General features: G+C 36.4%; 1 protein-coding gene across 1 annotated transcript in view; it reads left to right on the forward strand.

The window, feature by feature from the left end:
• Positions 1-13,179, forward strand: part of SLC10A7 (solute carrier family 10 member 7) — a 197,121-nt gene that overhangs the window by 67,368 nt on the left and 116,574 nt on the right. The window contains exon 5 of the mRNA XM_081092840.1: positions 409-447. Coding sequence (XP_080948966.1) covers positions 409-447 — 39 coding nt within the window. The remainder of the gene's footprint in view (positions 1-408; positions 448-13,179) is intronic.

Here is a 13,179-nt window from a genome sequence, read left to right on the forward strand (position 1 = left end):
AATGTTTTCTTAATATAATTCTGGTTTTTCACTTCCCAGTAATATGAAATTTCTTATGAATAAATCACCCTCTGATTGTTTTAACTTTAGTAGTAAAATCAATAACAACAAGGTTTCAATTTACTACTGGTGACAATTCTTTGGTACTGTCATATAGGTTCAGAGCATCTCATGCACGCCTTTTCTGCTTGCTTTCGGGACCCATTATTTATGAATTCCTAACCTACAGCTCATCTATCTTAGTAAACTATAGGCCACTGGCAATTTTTGTAAGCAGTGACTAACTTTGCTTTATAGGGTCAATGTTTTAAGATTTTGAATGGTGGGGGATGGGACAATGATAACCTTTGCTTTTGCTTTTCCTATTCACCTTCAGCGAGTTTTTCCCCCCATTTATTTTCTCTATAGGCAGCAGCAATATTTAATTCAGCCTTTGGGAGTTTTCTGGTAAGTAAACATGGTTTAACTTGTCTATTAACTTGTTGTGATATTATTTGTATGAAAGATTTAGTGAAATTGGGCTTCTTTTACTGTTTAGTTATATATAAAAGTGTTTTAATTTTTTTATGCTCCATTATTCGTAACTGGGAGAAAATTAGTTAATAAAGAAAAATTTATCTTACAATATAATTGGGGACTTGGGTTTAATATTCCATTTAATGGATTCATAGAATCAATTAAAACACTATGTGTCTCCTTATAGAGGTTATGTCAATATATTGATCATTTAATGAGGTCTTTTAGATTATTATTATTTTGTATCATGGGACTGAGGATTTTGAAAAGGAAACATGACCCAGCTGGTCAGAAAGGGAATGCTAATTTACTTGTTGACATGTCATTTATTTTGTACATTTCATTGTCAAAGAAGCTACTATCTTGGTTTCTTCTGAGAAATCTATGTGAAAAAGTTGAAATGGGGAAATTAATGAGTAATTTGCAAGAAAATGCAATATTTTTTGACAGGCAGACTATAAATTCTATGTAAAAATAGTTCAGCTTTCATAAGTAGAACCAATATAAAGATAAGGACAATACTATTTTATCATTTTTAATCATTTTTAAATAGATGATGTAATAAAGACTTGTTATGAAAGAAGGAGAAAGAAGCTGAATTTTCTGTTACTTGAATATTTTTACTTATATCTTCCCTAAAACTATGCTGAATTCATGGAAATAAATTAGAAACTTTCTTTTTAGGTACATAACTTATTAGCAGATATTTAGTACCAATAATTGAGACTAGAATCAGTGGAGTGTAAACTGGTTCATGAGTCTAGGCAAAATATCAATTGCTTCTGTATAAAATGTTCTTGACTTACTGTATGTATTTAAATGGAGAGAAAGCTTTTAAACATGTGATATGTTTAAATGCGTTAATTCTATATACTTCTATATAGATTTTAATGTTTCAGTGTTACCGAGCTTTTACTTATGTAGCTTCTGCAAAATAAGTTTAAAATATATCTTATTTTTAAAGAAGTAGTAATGTTTTTCCCAAAGCTGTATTATTATTGGGATTTAGAAGAGAGATAATAGTGTCTATTTAATGAAAACGATCTCGCGAACTACTTATTTTAGACGCAATAATATTTTAAGTCATTATTGCATGTGTGCAAGCATTACTTTCTATATGTTTTTACATTGACAGAATAATATGTTAAAGATGATCTTGCTAGAAGCCAATTTTCATTATATGGTTTGGAATCATATACATTCACTATGGAAACATGGTTTCCTAAGCTGGATCTCTTACTCTGTCAGATGTCTAAGGTAATTAAGAAAGTGAGGTTAAGGCAATTGTCTGAGTAACTGAAGCAAAGTACGCTGTCCCTTATTTGGAAAACAAGCTCAGTTAGGTATAGGTTAAGCTTTGCACTGGCTGTGTGCACAGCAAACAGTTCACGGTGTTTGTTCTACAGGCCCAGTTCTTTGGTAAGGTCCAGTGAAGGCAAACTTGCCCTGGGGAATCTTCAGCGTTTTTGTTATGCTTTCTCACTTCTAAGAGTTTGTACATTCTCACTCCTTAGTCTTGTGCTCTTTTTTCTCTCTTTGTCTTCCATCTCACCTTAACGTGACTAATCAATCAAAAGTACTTATTGAGGTGCTGCCACACAGGTAGCTTTCTGGTAGCTGAAAGGGTGCAAAGAAATATGATGCAGGTCATTGTGAAGATGACACATAGACAAAGAAATACAGTGTAAAAGTTAAGAAGTCAAGCAAAAGATGTTGCTGTATGTTATATAGCTGTCAGATGGCATAGGGAGCATGCGCTGAATTCAAAGGTCCGATGGAAACAGTTTCGCTGGGCTGGGTCTGGAAGAATGGCAGGACCTAGCTCTGGAGAAGAGAGGAGAGGATGCACCGAGCAGTGGCAGAGAGGCAGAGTGTGCTTTTTTCCGTTTTTCTTCCCGCTTCATTTCCCTCCTTTTCCTTCCCCAAAGTTGAAAGGTACCAGAAAGGGGTTGAGAATAAAAATTATGGTTTGGAGATGTGTTTGCTCAAATATTATAAAAGAAATAATTTATTTTTCCACCTTTTCCGTCATAGTTACAATAAACCTTGGAATATAAAATATGTATGAGTCTGAACTAAATCAATTCGAATTGGGTTCAGCTTATTTAACAAAAAAATAACAGCAGCTTGTACAAGATAAAGGCTTATTTCTCTATTAGGTAACATCTGGAGGGAGGCTGTCCACGTATGGCAAACAGGCTTCATGGTCTCCTTGTGGACCCAGGGGCCTGTTTTCCTCCTCCACCCTCCACAGCATGCAGCTTCCTACCCCAGGGCTGCCTCAGGATCCAAGAGAGCTGCTGAAGCTCCAGCCAAAATGATACCTGGGGAGCCAGGCAAAGAGCGCTCCTAAAAGCTACGACTGCTTTTAAAAACAGCATTCCTAGAATTGCAGCACCATACTTGCAGTAATAGTTTATTGCAGAACTTAGTCATATGATTCTACCTAGCCACTGGAGGGGTTGGGATATGTGGCAATTTGCTGAGAGCTAACATTTGGATTTCTGTTCCTAAGGCAGCCAGCAATTTGAACACTATACAGCAGTTGTCAGGAGAGAAGTTGATGCTTGACTTGGGCTTGGAAAAGGACTTATTTGAACTCCAAATTATAACCTTCATGTTTTGTTATAATTTTGTTATTCTTAAAAGGGTGGTGGTACATGTTAGAATTTGGAGTTTTCTTTATAAATAGAACATATCTACCTAGTCTCAAAATTTAGTATTATGGGTGGTAGTATGGTTTCTGGAGTCAGACTTGTCTGAGTTTTAATCCTTACTTGACTGAATACCAGCCTAACCATATAACCTTCCCTCTCTGTAAAATGGGATAAATGATAGAACCTAAACTGTGCAGTTGTGGTGAGGATTAAATGGGGTAAGATGCTTGTGTGATGTGGTAGAAATAACTAACCTAGGTTTTATTCAAACTCTGCCATGATTTTGTGTGTGGCCACGGGCATTCATATAATGAAGAAATTGGTTATCTCTGACTTCACGCCTCTGAGTGCTGAAATACGCTGATCCAATCATTACTGTCTGGTTATGGGTGGCCATTTCTTTTGTATTTACATAATGGAATCTGGAAAGAGTACTTACTTCAGATTACATTACAACTTTGAATGAAAGGCTTTTATTAGAAGAACTTTTGAAGAAAAAACTCCGAGGGCATTCTTGTTGATTTTCAGACATCTGGGTATACCAAATAAAATATTGTACATATTTATAGCTAGTTTAATAATGTCCCAGGTCTAATTAAAACACAGTGTTTTAAAGAACTAATTGTTACAGAAAACTGTTTGTGTTTTTTTTTTAAATGTAGCTAGGCTGGTAATAACCAATGATAGATGAATTTAATTTACATAAATTTCAGACCAAGAGAATATTTTAAAATCATGCCACAGAGGATTGCTTTAAGTTAAAAAGTTAATGTCATTATCTCCTCCTCTTATTTAAATTGTTTGGTTTACAATAATTGTGGAGCATAATAAGTGTTTTGAGACTTCCCTTCATGGGATTTTAATAGAATTTGATAGTCAGCCACCCTGAATAACTATAGTGTTATCAAAATTATATACATATTTTCTATGTAAAACCATCTACTTCAAGTTCAAACACCTGTGTTCCTTCCTCATCAAAAGGAAGATTTAAAAAAATAGGTATTAGACACTTTTTGAAAAATTCCAGCTAAAAAATCCTTTCTTTAATTTAAAAAGATTCAACTGTGTTGAAAAAAACTTTGGTCACATGATTTGTTAGACTTTTAGCATTTTGTCTGGAGGCTGAATTTGATGTTTCCGTGTCTTCAAGAATTACACCTTAAAATTTAAAAGGAAAAGGCAGAACTACTTCTTTTTAGACTCCTCAACCTAGTTTATTGTTTTTGGTAACTCCTGACCTTAGAGGAAAACCCTATCAATTCATGGCAACAGAAATGTAAGGATTTTGGAAACAGCTGCAGTTATAAACAAAGTCATCTTAATGAATACAATAACACTTAGCCTAAAAGATCTTTGAGTCACTGTTTGCTTTCTAAATCTCTTCATTTAAAGTATTAAGAAATGGTTTTATTTTTTTCACATAAATCTTCTGGAAATAGGCATTGCTGCTATTCTAAGATGACTAATTTTGTTTCTTTTCATGTGAGACCAAGTGTGAAAGGGACTCCTTGCGTTGAACTGAAGAACTAGCCAGCACATATTTTCATTCCCTTACCTAGTTGTTCTGTCTTTCCTCTTTGCTGTGGCTGGGCTGCCATTATCACCCGGCTTTGTAGAAAGATTTGAATAGTTAACTTAGGCTATTATAGTTGCCGAAAGAAAGAAATCTCAAACACAAATGGCATGTTTTAAGAACTTGGGGTATATGTTTAGTAACTTCTTTTATTCTTCCTTTCTTGTACAAAAATATACTCAGCCACACCTAGCACAGTCAGAGAAGAAGCACATCAGCTTTGTTACTCATTGATGGCTGGGCAGCATTGCTTTTAAAATATCAGAGCAAGATCTCAAATATTAACATAGAAGGTTAAGGATGCCACCAGATATGACTTGATGGTTAATTTGATTTTCCTGTAACCTAAATCTAGGACATCCATTCTTAATTTATGTTTATAGAATACCCATTTTGTGCAATACTGAAAACTATGCTGATATTTGCCCTTAATTTGCTCAAAATCTTAACCAACCCAGGATATTCAGTTGAAAGATCTTGGTTTTCCCCCAAAAGTTCATGACCTGTTTATAAAACAGCCTTTTATTTTCATTGCCAGAACAAACAACTGAATTATTCAGCAGTGTTCAGTACCACCTTATAGGATGTTATCTTAAGTTCATCCTTTTTACTGTTAAGGACTTGATAAAACCAGGATTTAAAATAACCATATCTTACCCTAAGTTCAAACGATGGGGAGCTGGTTTCCATCTTATGAAATGGAACCCCTTGTCAGGCCATGCACTTCATTTCCTCACCTCTTGGGACAAATGAACATCATAAAAGCTAGATTGCTGAGAAAGACTACTTTCTCTTTAAAAAATACCATTGGCTCAGTTAGCACTGTGGCACAAAATAGGAAAGTACCATATAAAATTAACATACAAGTACTGAATCTTTTCAACTCAAGGCACTTTTCTAAATACTGAAGCCAATACGCAAAGCATGAATACATGAAACAATAAATGACAACCAAAGGTTTAAGAAAGAGGGAAGACAAGAACTGCCTTTAATGCAGTGTTTTCTAAATTTCAGGCACCTTTATGAGTTTCACCCTGTTGACATATTATTTGTATTATTAGGTTAAATAAAACTCACCTTTAAAATTTAAATTGATTTTTAAGTAAAACTTTACATCAACACTGTAAATAAAAAATATTGTCATGAATAAAAGATAACTGAAATAAATCAAGTGGAAAAAAACTAGTGTTAATTTGTAGCTAACCTCTGCTGCGTATATAAGGCTCTGAGTCCAATGCCTGTCCTCCTTTTGATAAAACAGTGAAGTTAGAACAAGGACCAAACCAAGAACTGTTCCTTCCTGCAGCCTGGATTTCTATGAAAAGAGAGTAAGTTTAATCACTTATTCTTTGTCTATGGGTCCTTTAAGTCATCTTGCTCTAACTCCCTCTTGGGACAGCACTGTTCTTAGACTTTGGGAAGCCCTGGTGTTTGTTTTTTTTTTTTTAACATTCTCAATCACTTCATCCAAAGGGAGAATTAACACCATTTGGGGAGGTCAAATGAGGAAACCCCTTGAATCAGAGACTCTATTTCTTTCCTTAGAGTGTTTTCTATATAACACTTGTCTAGGAAAGCAGTCTGTGTGTGTGCCCAACATGTTTGTAGAGTTAAAAATAGCTGCTATAATGCTTGTGTAAGAAAAACCCTATGATAGCTACATTTGGATTTGTTTCTAAAGCAAACTCTTATGCAAAGTACAGACATTGTAAATAAAAAATGGTATTTGTTACTTAATAAAAATGTATAGAATCCTTACCTACTTCATTTTAGCAGCATAATGCTCTGTGTTGTCTGACAGGGCTTGTGTAGCAAGTAAATGCATTAGTCACAGTGACCATTTTTCTTGCAAATTTGTGACATAGATTTAATTATAGGAATGACCAGCAACTTACAAATCTAATTTTGGTGGAGGCTGAGGCAACTTTTTTTTTTTTTTTAATAATGATGGATTTTTTTTAAAGCAATGATTTCATTACTATTTAAAGAAATCTACTGGTTTAGAACTAGCCAATTGACTGAAGTTATTTTATTACCCATTAACAAATGCCATGTGCTTTTATTTTAATTCTTATCAATTTTTAAAATGTCAGCATTCCCAAACTGGAAAAGTGCTCGCTTCTGTTCCCATTTAGGTAAAAATAAATAAATATACATGTGGAGAGAGGGGCAGGATATTTGTAAAGGGCCTCCTAAGAAATATGATACTAACATTTGATTAAAACCAAGACTACATTTCCTTAATTTGAATCTAGTGCACTACAGAACTGTTCTTAGACTTTGGGCAGCCCTGTTTGTTTGTTTTTAACATTCTCAATCACTTCATCCAAAGGGAGAATTAACACCATTTGGGGAGGTCAAATGAGGAAACCCCTAGAATCAGAGACTCTGTTTCTTTCCTTGGAGTGTTTTCTATTTAACACTTGTCTAGGAAAGCAGCATGTGGCCTTCAGTAGGAGATGCCCAATAGCTAGCTACAAGCTGATGATAATGTGGTAGATAGTTCTCATTTCTCTGCTTCTGTTTCTTTTTTTTTTTAAATTTTCTATATATTTTTAATGGCAAGTGACATTTGCTCTAAAAGCCAGATCACATTATTGATAATAGGTTTTTGTATATCTAGAACTTACATGGGAAGGGGATTGTTATTCTTCATTATTTAATATTCTGCTTATACTTTCTGTTTCAGCCTTGTGGACTTTGGCACATGAATAGACTGCTGCTAATAAATAAACACTAAGTTGTTTAGCTTGTGCTCACAGAAATTCAATGGCTTTGATCGACCAGGATTGTTGATTTTAGAGGAGGGGGCCACTTTTCAAGTTCTAGATTTTGAGTTCCTACTCAGATTCACAGATGGCAGGCAACTACTCTTCCTGCTAACATTGTACCCAGTTCTGAAGGCACTGGCCAGTGGGAATAAGGACATGGGAGGTAGTGATTATTTCTTGAACCTCTGAGCCTGGGGTGGTTAATAGCTAAAAGTGGCAGAGATTTATAGTGCTCAGAATGTGTCAGGTACCATTCTGTGCACTGTGCAAACATTAATCTTGTAACCCTCATAACAGCCCCATTAGGTACGAACAGTTACTACCATCCCATTTTATGTAAGAGGAAACCAAGGCACCTGGTTGAATGACATGTGTGAGTTTACAGAGCATGTTCCTGGTGGGACCAGGATGGAAGCCCAGGCCGTTTCTGTCCAGAATCCTGCTCCTGCCACATTGGTGCTCTCATGTATTCATCTTGCATCACAGGGATGAAGGTAGGGACCACTGGGTGGTGTTTTCTGTGGAGCACCTGGGTTCTGCACCTGTGGGAGCACCCAGGCCTTTTGAAGAGACCAGAAAGGAAGGAAGGGATTGAAATGCGGTGGAAGGTCCAAAGGCCGATCTGGGAGACTCGGCCACAGTGGGCTCTGTCTTGACTTTGGAAGCAGAATTCTTGGTGATGTGGTTTTCTGGGCAGATTTGCTTTTTTGTGGGACTCTAGGATTTAGAAGGAGTTTAAACGCTTTGAAAATATTATTTCTTTTAAAGATATGTTAAAATTCAGAGTTCAGAAGTTTCACTTGATTAGGCCATTCTTTCTCCCAGTTAGGTAGAATTATTATTATTTTTTTTTCTTTCTTTTTTTTTTATTGCTTAAAATATTACAAAGAGTATTACATATGTCTCCATTTTTTCCCCCCGCCCTTGACAATCCCCTGGCCTCCCCTACCCCCCAGTGTCTTATGTCCATTGGTTATGCTTATATACATGCATACTAGTCCTTCGGTTGATCTCTTACCCACCCCCCTCCTGCCCTCCCACCCTCCCCAGCCTTCCTGCTGTAGTTTGACAGTCTGTTCGAGGCAGCTCTGCCTCTGTATCTGTTTTTGTTCATAAGTTTATAATGGTCTTTATTATCCAGAAATGAGTGAGATCATGTGGTATTTTTCCTTCATTGACTGGCTTATTTCACTTAGCATAATGCTCTCCAGTTCCATCCATGCTGTTGCAAATGGTAAGAGTTACTTCTTTTTTACAGCAGCATAGTATTCCATCATGTAGATGTACCACAGTTTTCTAATCCATTCATCTACAGATGGGCACTTAGGCTGTTTCCAGATCTTAGCTATGGTGAATTGTGCTGCTATGAACATAGGGGTGCATATATCCTTTCTGACTGGTGTTTCTGGTTTCTTGGGATATATTGCTAGAAGTGGGATCACAGGGTCAAATGGGAGTTCCATTTTCAGTTTTTTGAGGAAACTCCATACTGTCTTCCATAGTGGCTGCACCAGTCTGCATTCCCACCAGCAGTGCACAAGTGTTCCTTTTTCTCTGCATCCTCTCCAGCACTTGTCGTTTGTTGATTTGTTGATGATAGCCAGTCTGACAGGTGTGAGATGGTACCTCATTGTTGTTTTGATTTGCATCTCTCGGGTGATTAGTGACTTTGAGCATGTTTTCATATGTCTCTTGGCTTTCTGAATGTCCTCTTTTAAAAGGTGTCTATTTAGGTCCTTTGCCCATTTTTTGGTTGGATTGTTTATCTTCCTTTTGTTGAGTTGTATGAGTTCCCTATAAATGTTGGAGGTTAAACCCATATCAGTGATAGCATTGGCAAATATGTTCTCCCATGTAGTGGGCTTTCTTGTTGTTTTGTTGATGGTTTCTTTTGCTGTGCAGAAACTCTTTGTTTTGATGTAGTCCCATTTGTTTATTTTCTCTTTAGTTTCCAATGCCCTAGGATCTGTATCGGTGAAGAAATTGCTTCGGCATATGTCTGAGATTTTGTTGCTTCTTTTTCTTCAAAACAAAAATTTGCCATCATTCTTTTGTTTATTAAGCTAATATTTGGGGGACCTGGGGATAATAGTGTGGTGAGCCAAACAATTTTCCTGTCTTTATCTGCATTACAGATTCTTAAGATGAGCCTATCAGGGCATATGGCAAGGGGTGCAGTGGGGGAGGAGGGAATTACTTCCCTCTTATTAATATATTCACTTCATTGAGTCAGACCCCACTGCCATTCCAAAATAAATCTGTACACGTGGAAAGAAGCAGGAAGGCATCTGAGGATGCATAAACTGTATGAACTTGTGGTTTCTACTAGTACCAACCAAAAAGAACCTTCCTTCTAATTACTGGTCTTTATGATGAAAGCAATGTTAGACATCCAGACTCTATCATGGATGCAGCTTTTCAAGGAAACATTTAGCACTTTGAAAAATCAGTGGTATGTGCTGTTGGTAATGGCACGTTATAGTTGGCTGAAATTAAAAAATCAAACATCAAAATATTTCTTAGCTCTGATTCACTGCATATTGCCATTTGATTTTGTATCAATTTTATTGAAATATTTGTGGACTTCTGCTAGGTTCTAGAACTAAAACAAAACAACAAAAAGAATAATGTATGATTCTTGGCATCCTGGATTTAAATGTCGCTTTTCACAGTGTGATCCCAGACCAACTCATTCTTAATTTCTCTCTGGTGATGGGTGTTTGGGCCCCACAAAGTTTGAGGACTCCTTATTTTAACTATTAAATTTCAAGTAAAATATAGTAGATTATCATCTCCAAATTATTTTTAAACACTCTCCCATTTTTATTGCACCTCCAAAGAAAACTGGATTTTATTTAAGTTTTTAAAAACTAGGTGTTTTCAAAAAGCAGAAACCACTGAGTATTTTTTTTTTTTCTGTCCTTATACTTTTGCCTTTTCCAGAAGGTCATATGAATAGAATCCCATTGTCTGTAGTCTTTTGAATCTGGGTTATTTTACATAGCCTAAGTTTTTATGATTCATCTGTGTTGTTGTATGTATCTATCAGTAGCTCATTTCTTTCTACTGCTAAACAATACTACATTTGGTATTTTACCAGTTGATGAGCTTTGCGCTATTTCCTATGTTTGGCGGTTATGAATAAAGCTGCTTTGAATATTTGTGTACAAGTTTTTGTATAGTCATATGCTTTCATCCTCTTGGGGAAATACCTAGGAGTGGGATTGCTGAGTCAAACGTAAGTATATGTTTAACATACAAAACCACCAAACCATTTTCCAAAGTGGTTGTACCATTGTACATTCTCACCAGGAATGTATGAGGAAGTCTGTTGCTCCTAAGCCTGGCCAGCCCTAGGTATTAGCAGTATTTTTATTTTAGCCATTTTAATAGTTACATGGTAGTATGTCATCATAGCTTTAATTTATATTTCCCTAATGTTTAATGATGTTGGACATTGTTTTATGTGCTTACTTGCCGTCTGTATATCTTCTTGGGGAAGTGTTTGTTCAGATCTCTTGCCTATTGTTTTATTGGGTTGTTTTCTTATAATTGAACTAGAGGCCCAATGCACGGATTCGTGCACCGGTGGGGTCCCTCGGCCTGGCCTGTGCCCTCTCACAACCTGGGACCCCTCAGGAGTTGTCGGACTGCCGGTTTTGGCCAGATCCCCGCAGGTCAGGCCGAGGGACCCCACTGGTGCACAAATCTGTGCACCGGGCCTCTAGTATGCATATAAGATCTTTGGTAACTCTCTTTCCACACTCTCCCCCTCCCCTTTCCCCCCCTTTCCTCTGAGATTCATCAGTCTGTTCCATGTTTCCATGCCTGTGCATTGAGCGTCTGCCCCCTGGTGGTCATTGCACGTCATAGTGAATGGTCGCTTAGGCTTTTATATATATAGATTGTTAATTTTTAAGTATGTTTTAGATACCAGCCATTTATCAGATATGTATTTTGCAAGTGTTTCACTTTCTTAAGAGTGTCTTTCAAAGAGCAGAGTTTTAAAATTTTTATCAATTTGTTTATATTTCTTTCTTTTATGGCTTGTGCTTTTTGTGTCCTATCTAAGAAATCTTTGTTTAACCTAAAGTCACAAAGATTTTCCTACTGTGTTTTCTTCAGGGAGTTTTATAGTTTTTGTTTTTAATTTAAGGTCTGTCATCTACTTTGAGTTAATGTTTGCATGTAGTACTATGTATGAATTGGGATTCATTACTTTGCATATTGTTGTAGAAGTTTAAAGTTTTATGTCTGTCAAAAGTATTTACCTTTTCCATATGGATATTTTCCATATGATAGTCCTTCCCTATCACCATGTCAGATAAAATTTTGCATGTACTGTCCTTTAGTTTTATAGTTAAAATGCATATCTAATCTATTTTTTAAAAAAGCAAAGCCTATTATATGGGGGTTCAGTTAATGCAAATCACAATTTGAAAGCACTTCACCTGATTATTGTATCAGGTTTTTAAAAATATATGCTTTTATTACGTTTAGAGAGAGGAAGGGAGAGGCATAGAGAGATAGAAACATCAATGAGAGAAAAGACCATCATTAATTGTCTGCCTCCTGCATGCCCCCCCCTCCCCCCGGGGGATTGAGCCCACAACCAGGGCATGTGCTTTGACCAGGAATTGAACTGTGACCTTTTGGTTCTTGGGTCGACACTCAACCACTGAGCCACACTGGCCAGGCTGATTATGGTATCATTTGTTAAAGAAGTCAATTTCTGCTGTTGCTGCCCCTGCCGGGGTTTTATCCCATGTAAGTCCATCTTTGTAGTGTTACTCTCATATCTACATAGTGACATATATGCTTGTCCCAGAAGATAATTAGATCAGCACTCATGACTGTTAAAAATTGTTTCTCTACCTTAGGATATTACACATGACATTAATACAATTACTTAAGATAAAATTATTTGTTTGAAGTGTAAAATGGAGATGTACATGGAATAGTGATTGAAAATTATAGAAACCTCATTTTTTTTTAAAAAAAAAAAATTCTCATCCGAGGATATTTTTTCATTGATTTTTTTTTTTTTTAGCGTGTGGAAAAGAGAGGGAAAGATAGAGAGAAATATTGATGTGTTCTCACATCAATTGGTTGCCTCCTGCATGAGCCCTGACCAGGTCCTGGGCCAGGAGGAGCCTGCATGTGCCCTTGACTGGAATCGAACCCTACAGTATGCAGGCAGACGCTCTATCCACTGAGCCAACTGGCTAGGGCATAGAAACCTCATTTTCATTTCTATCCATTTAATTTGCAAATGTGCATACAAACTAGTGGTAAAATGTGTCTAGCTTGAGGATTATGGAGTAAGGTGAATAGCTCTCTTAGTAACAGAGTTTCAGATAATAGAGGACTGGGTCTAGTAGTCGATATTTGTGGTTTGGCTTTCTTTTTATCATTGAGGATTCTCTTATAAGTAGTTATTTTATAAAATGTTTCTAGTTTTCACTTGAAAGTTTATATTCTTTTTATCCATGCATTTAGAAGCGATAATGTTTGTTAACATTATTGTGCTTCTGGTAACTTCCAAGAGCCAAGGCAATGCATCCAATCTTCTTCCTCGCCATCCTGTACATTGTTGTGAGATAAACTGTCCTCACATACTACTTTTGTATGTCACTCACATTCCCCATGCCTTCTGTGCCTC

Source organism: Myotis nattereri (assembly GCF_964212035.1).
Source record: "Myotis nattereri genome assembly, chromosome: 5".
In the NCBI taxonomy this organism is placed as follows: Eukaryota; Metazoa; Chordata; class Mammalia; order Chiroptera; family Vespertilionidae; genus Myotis; species Myotis nattereri.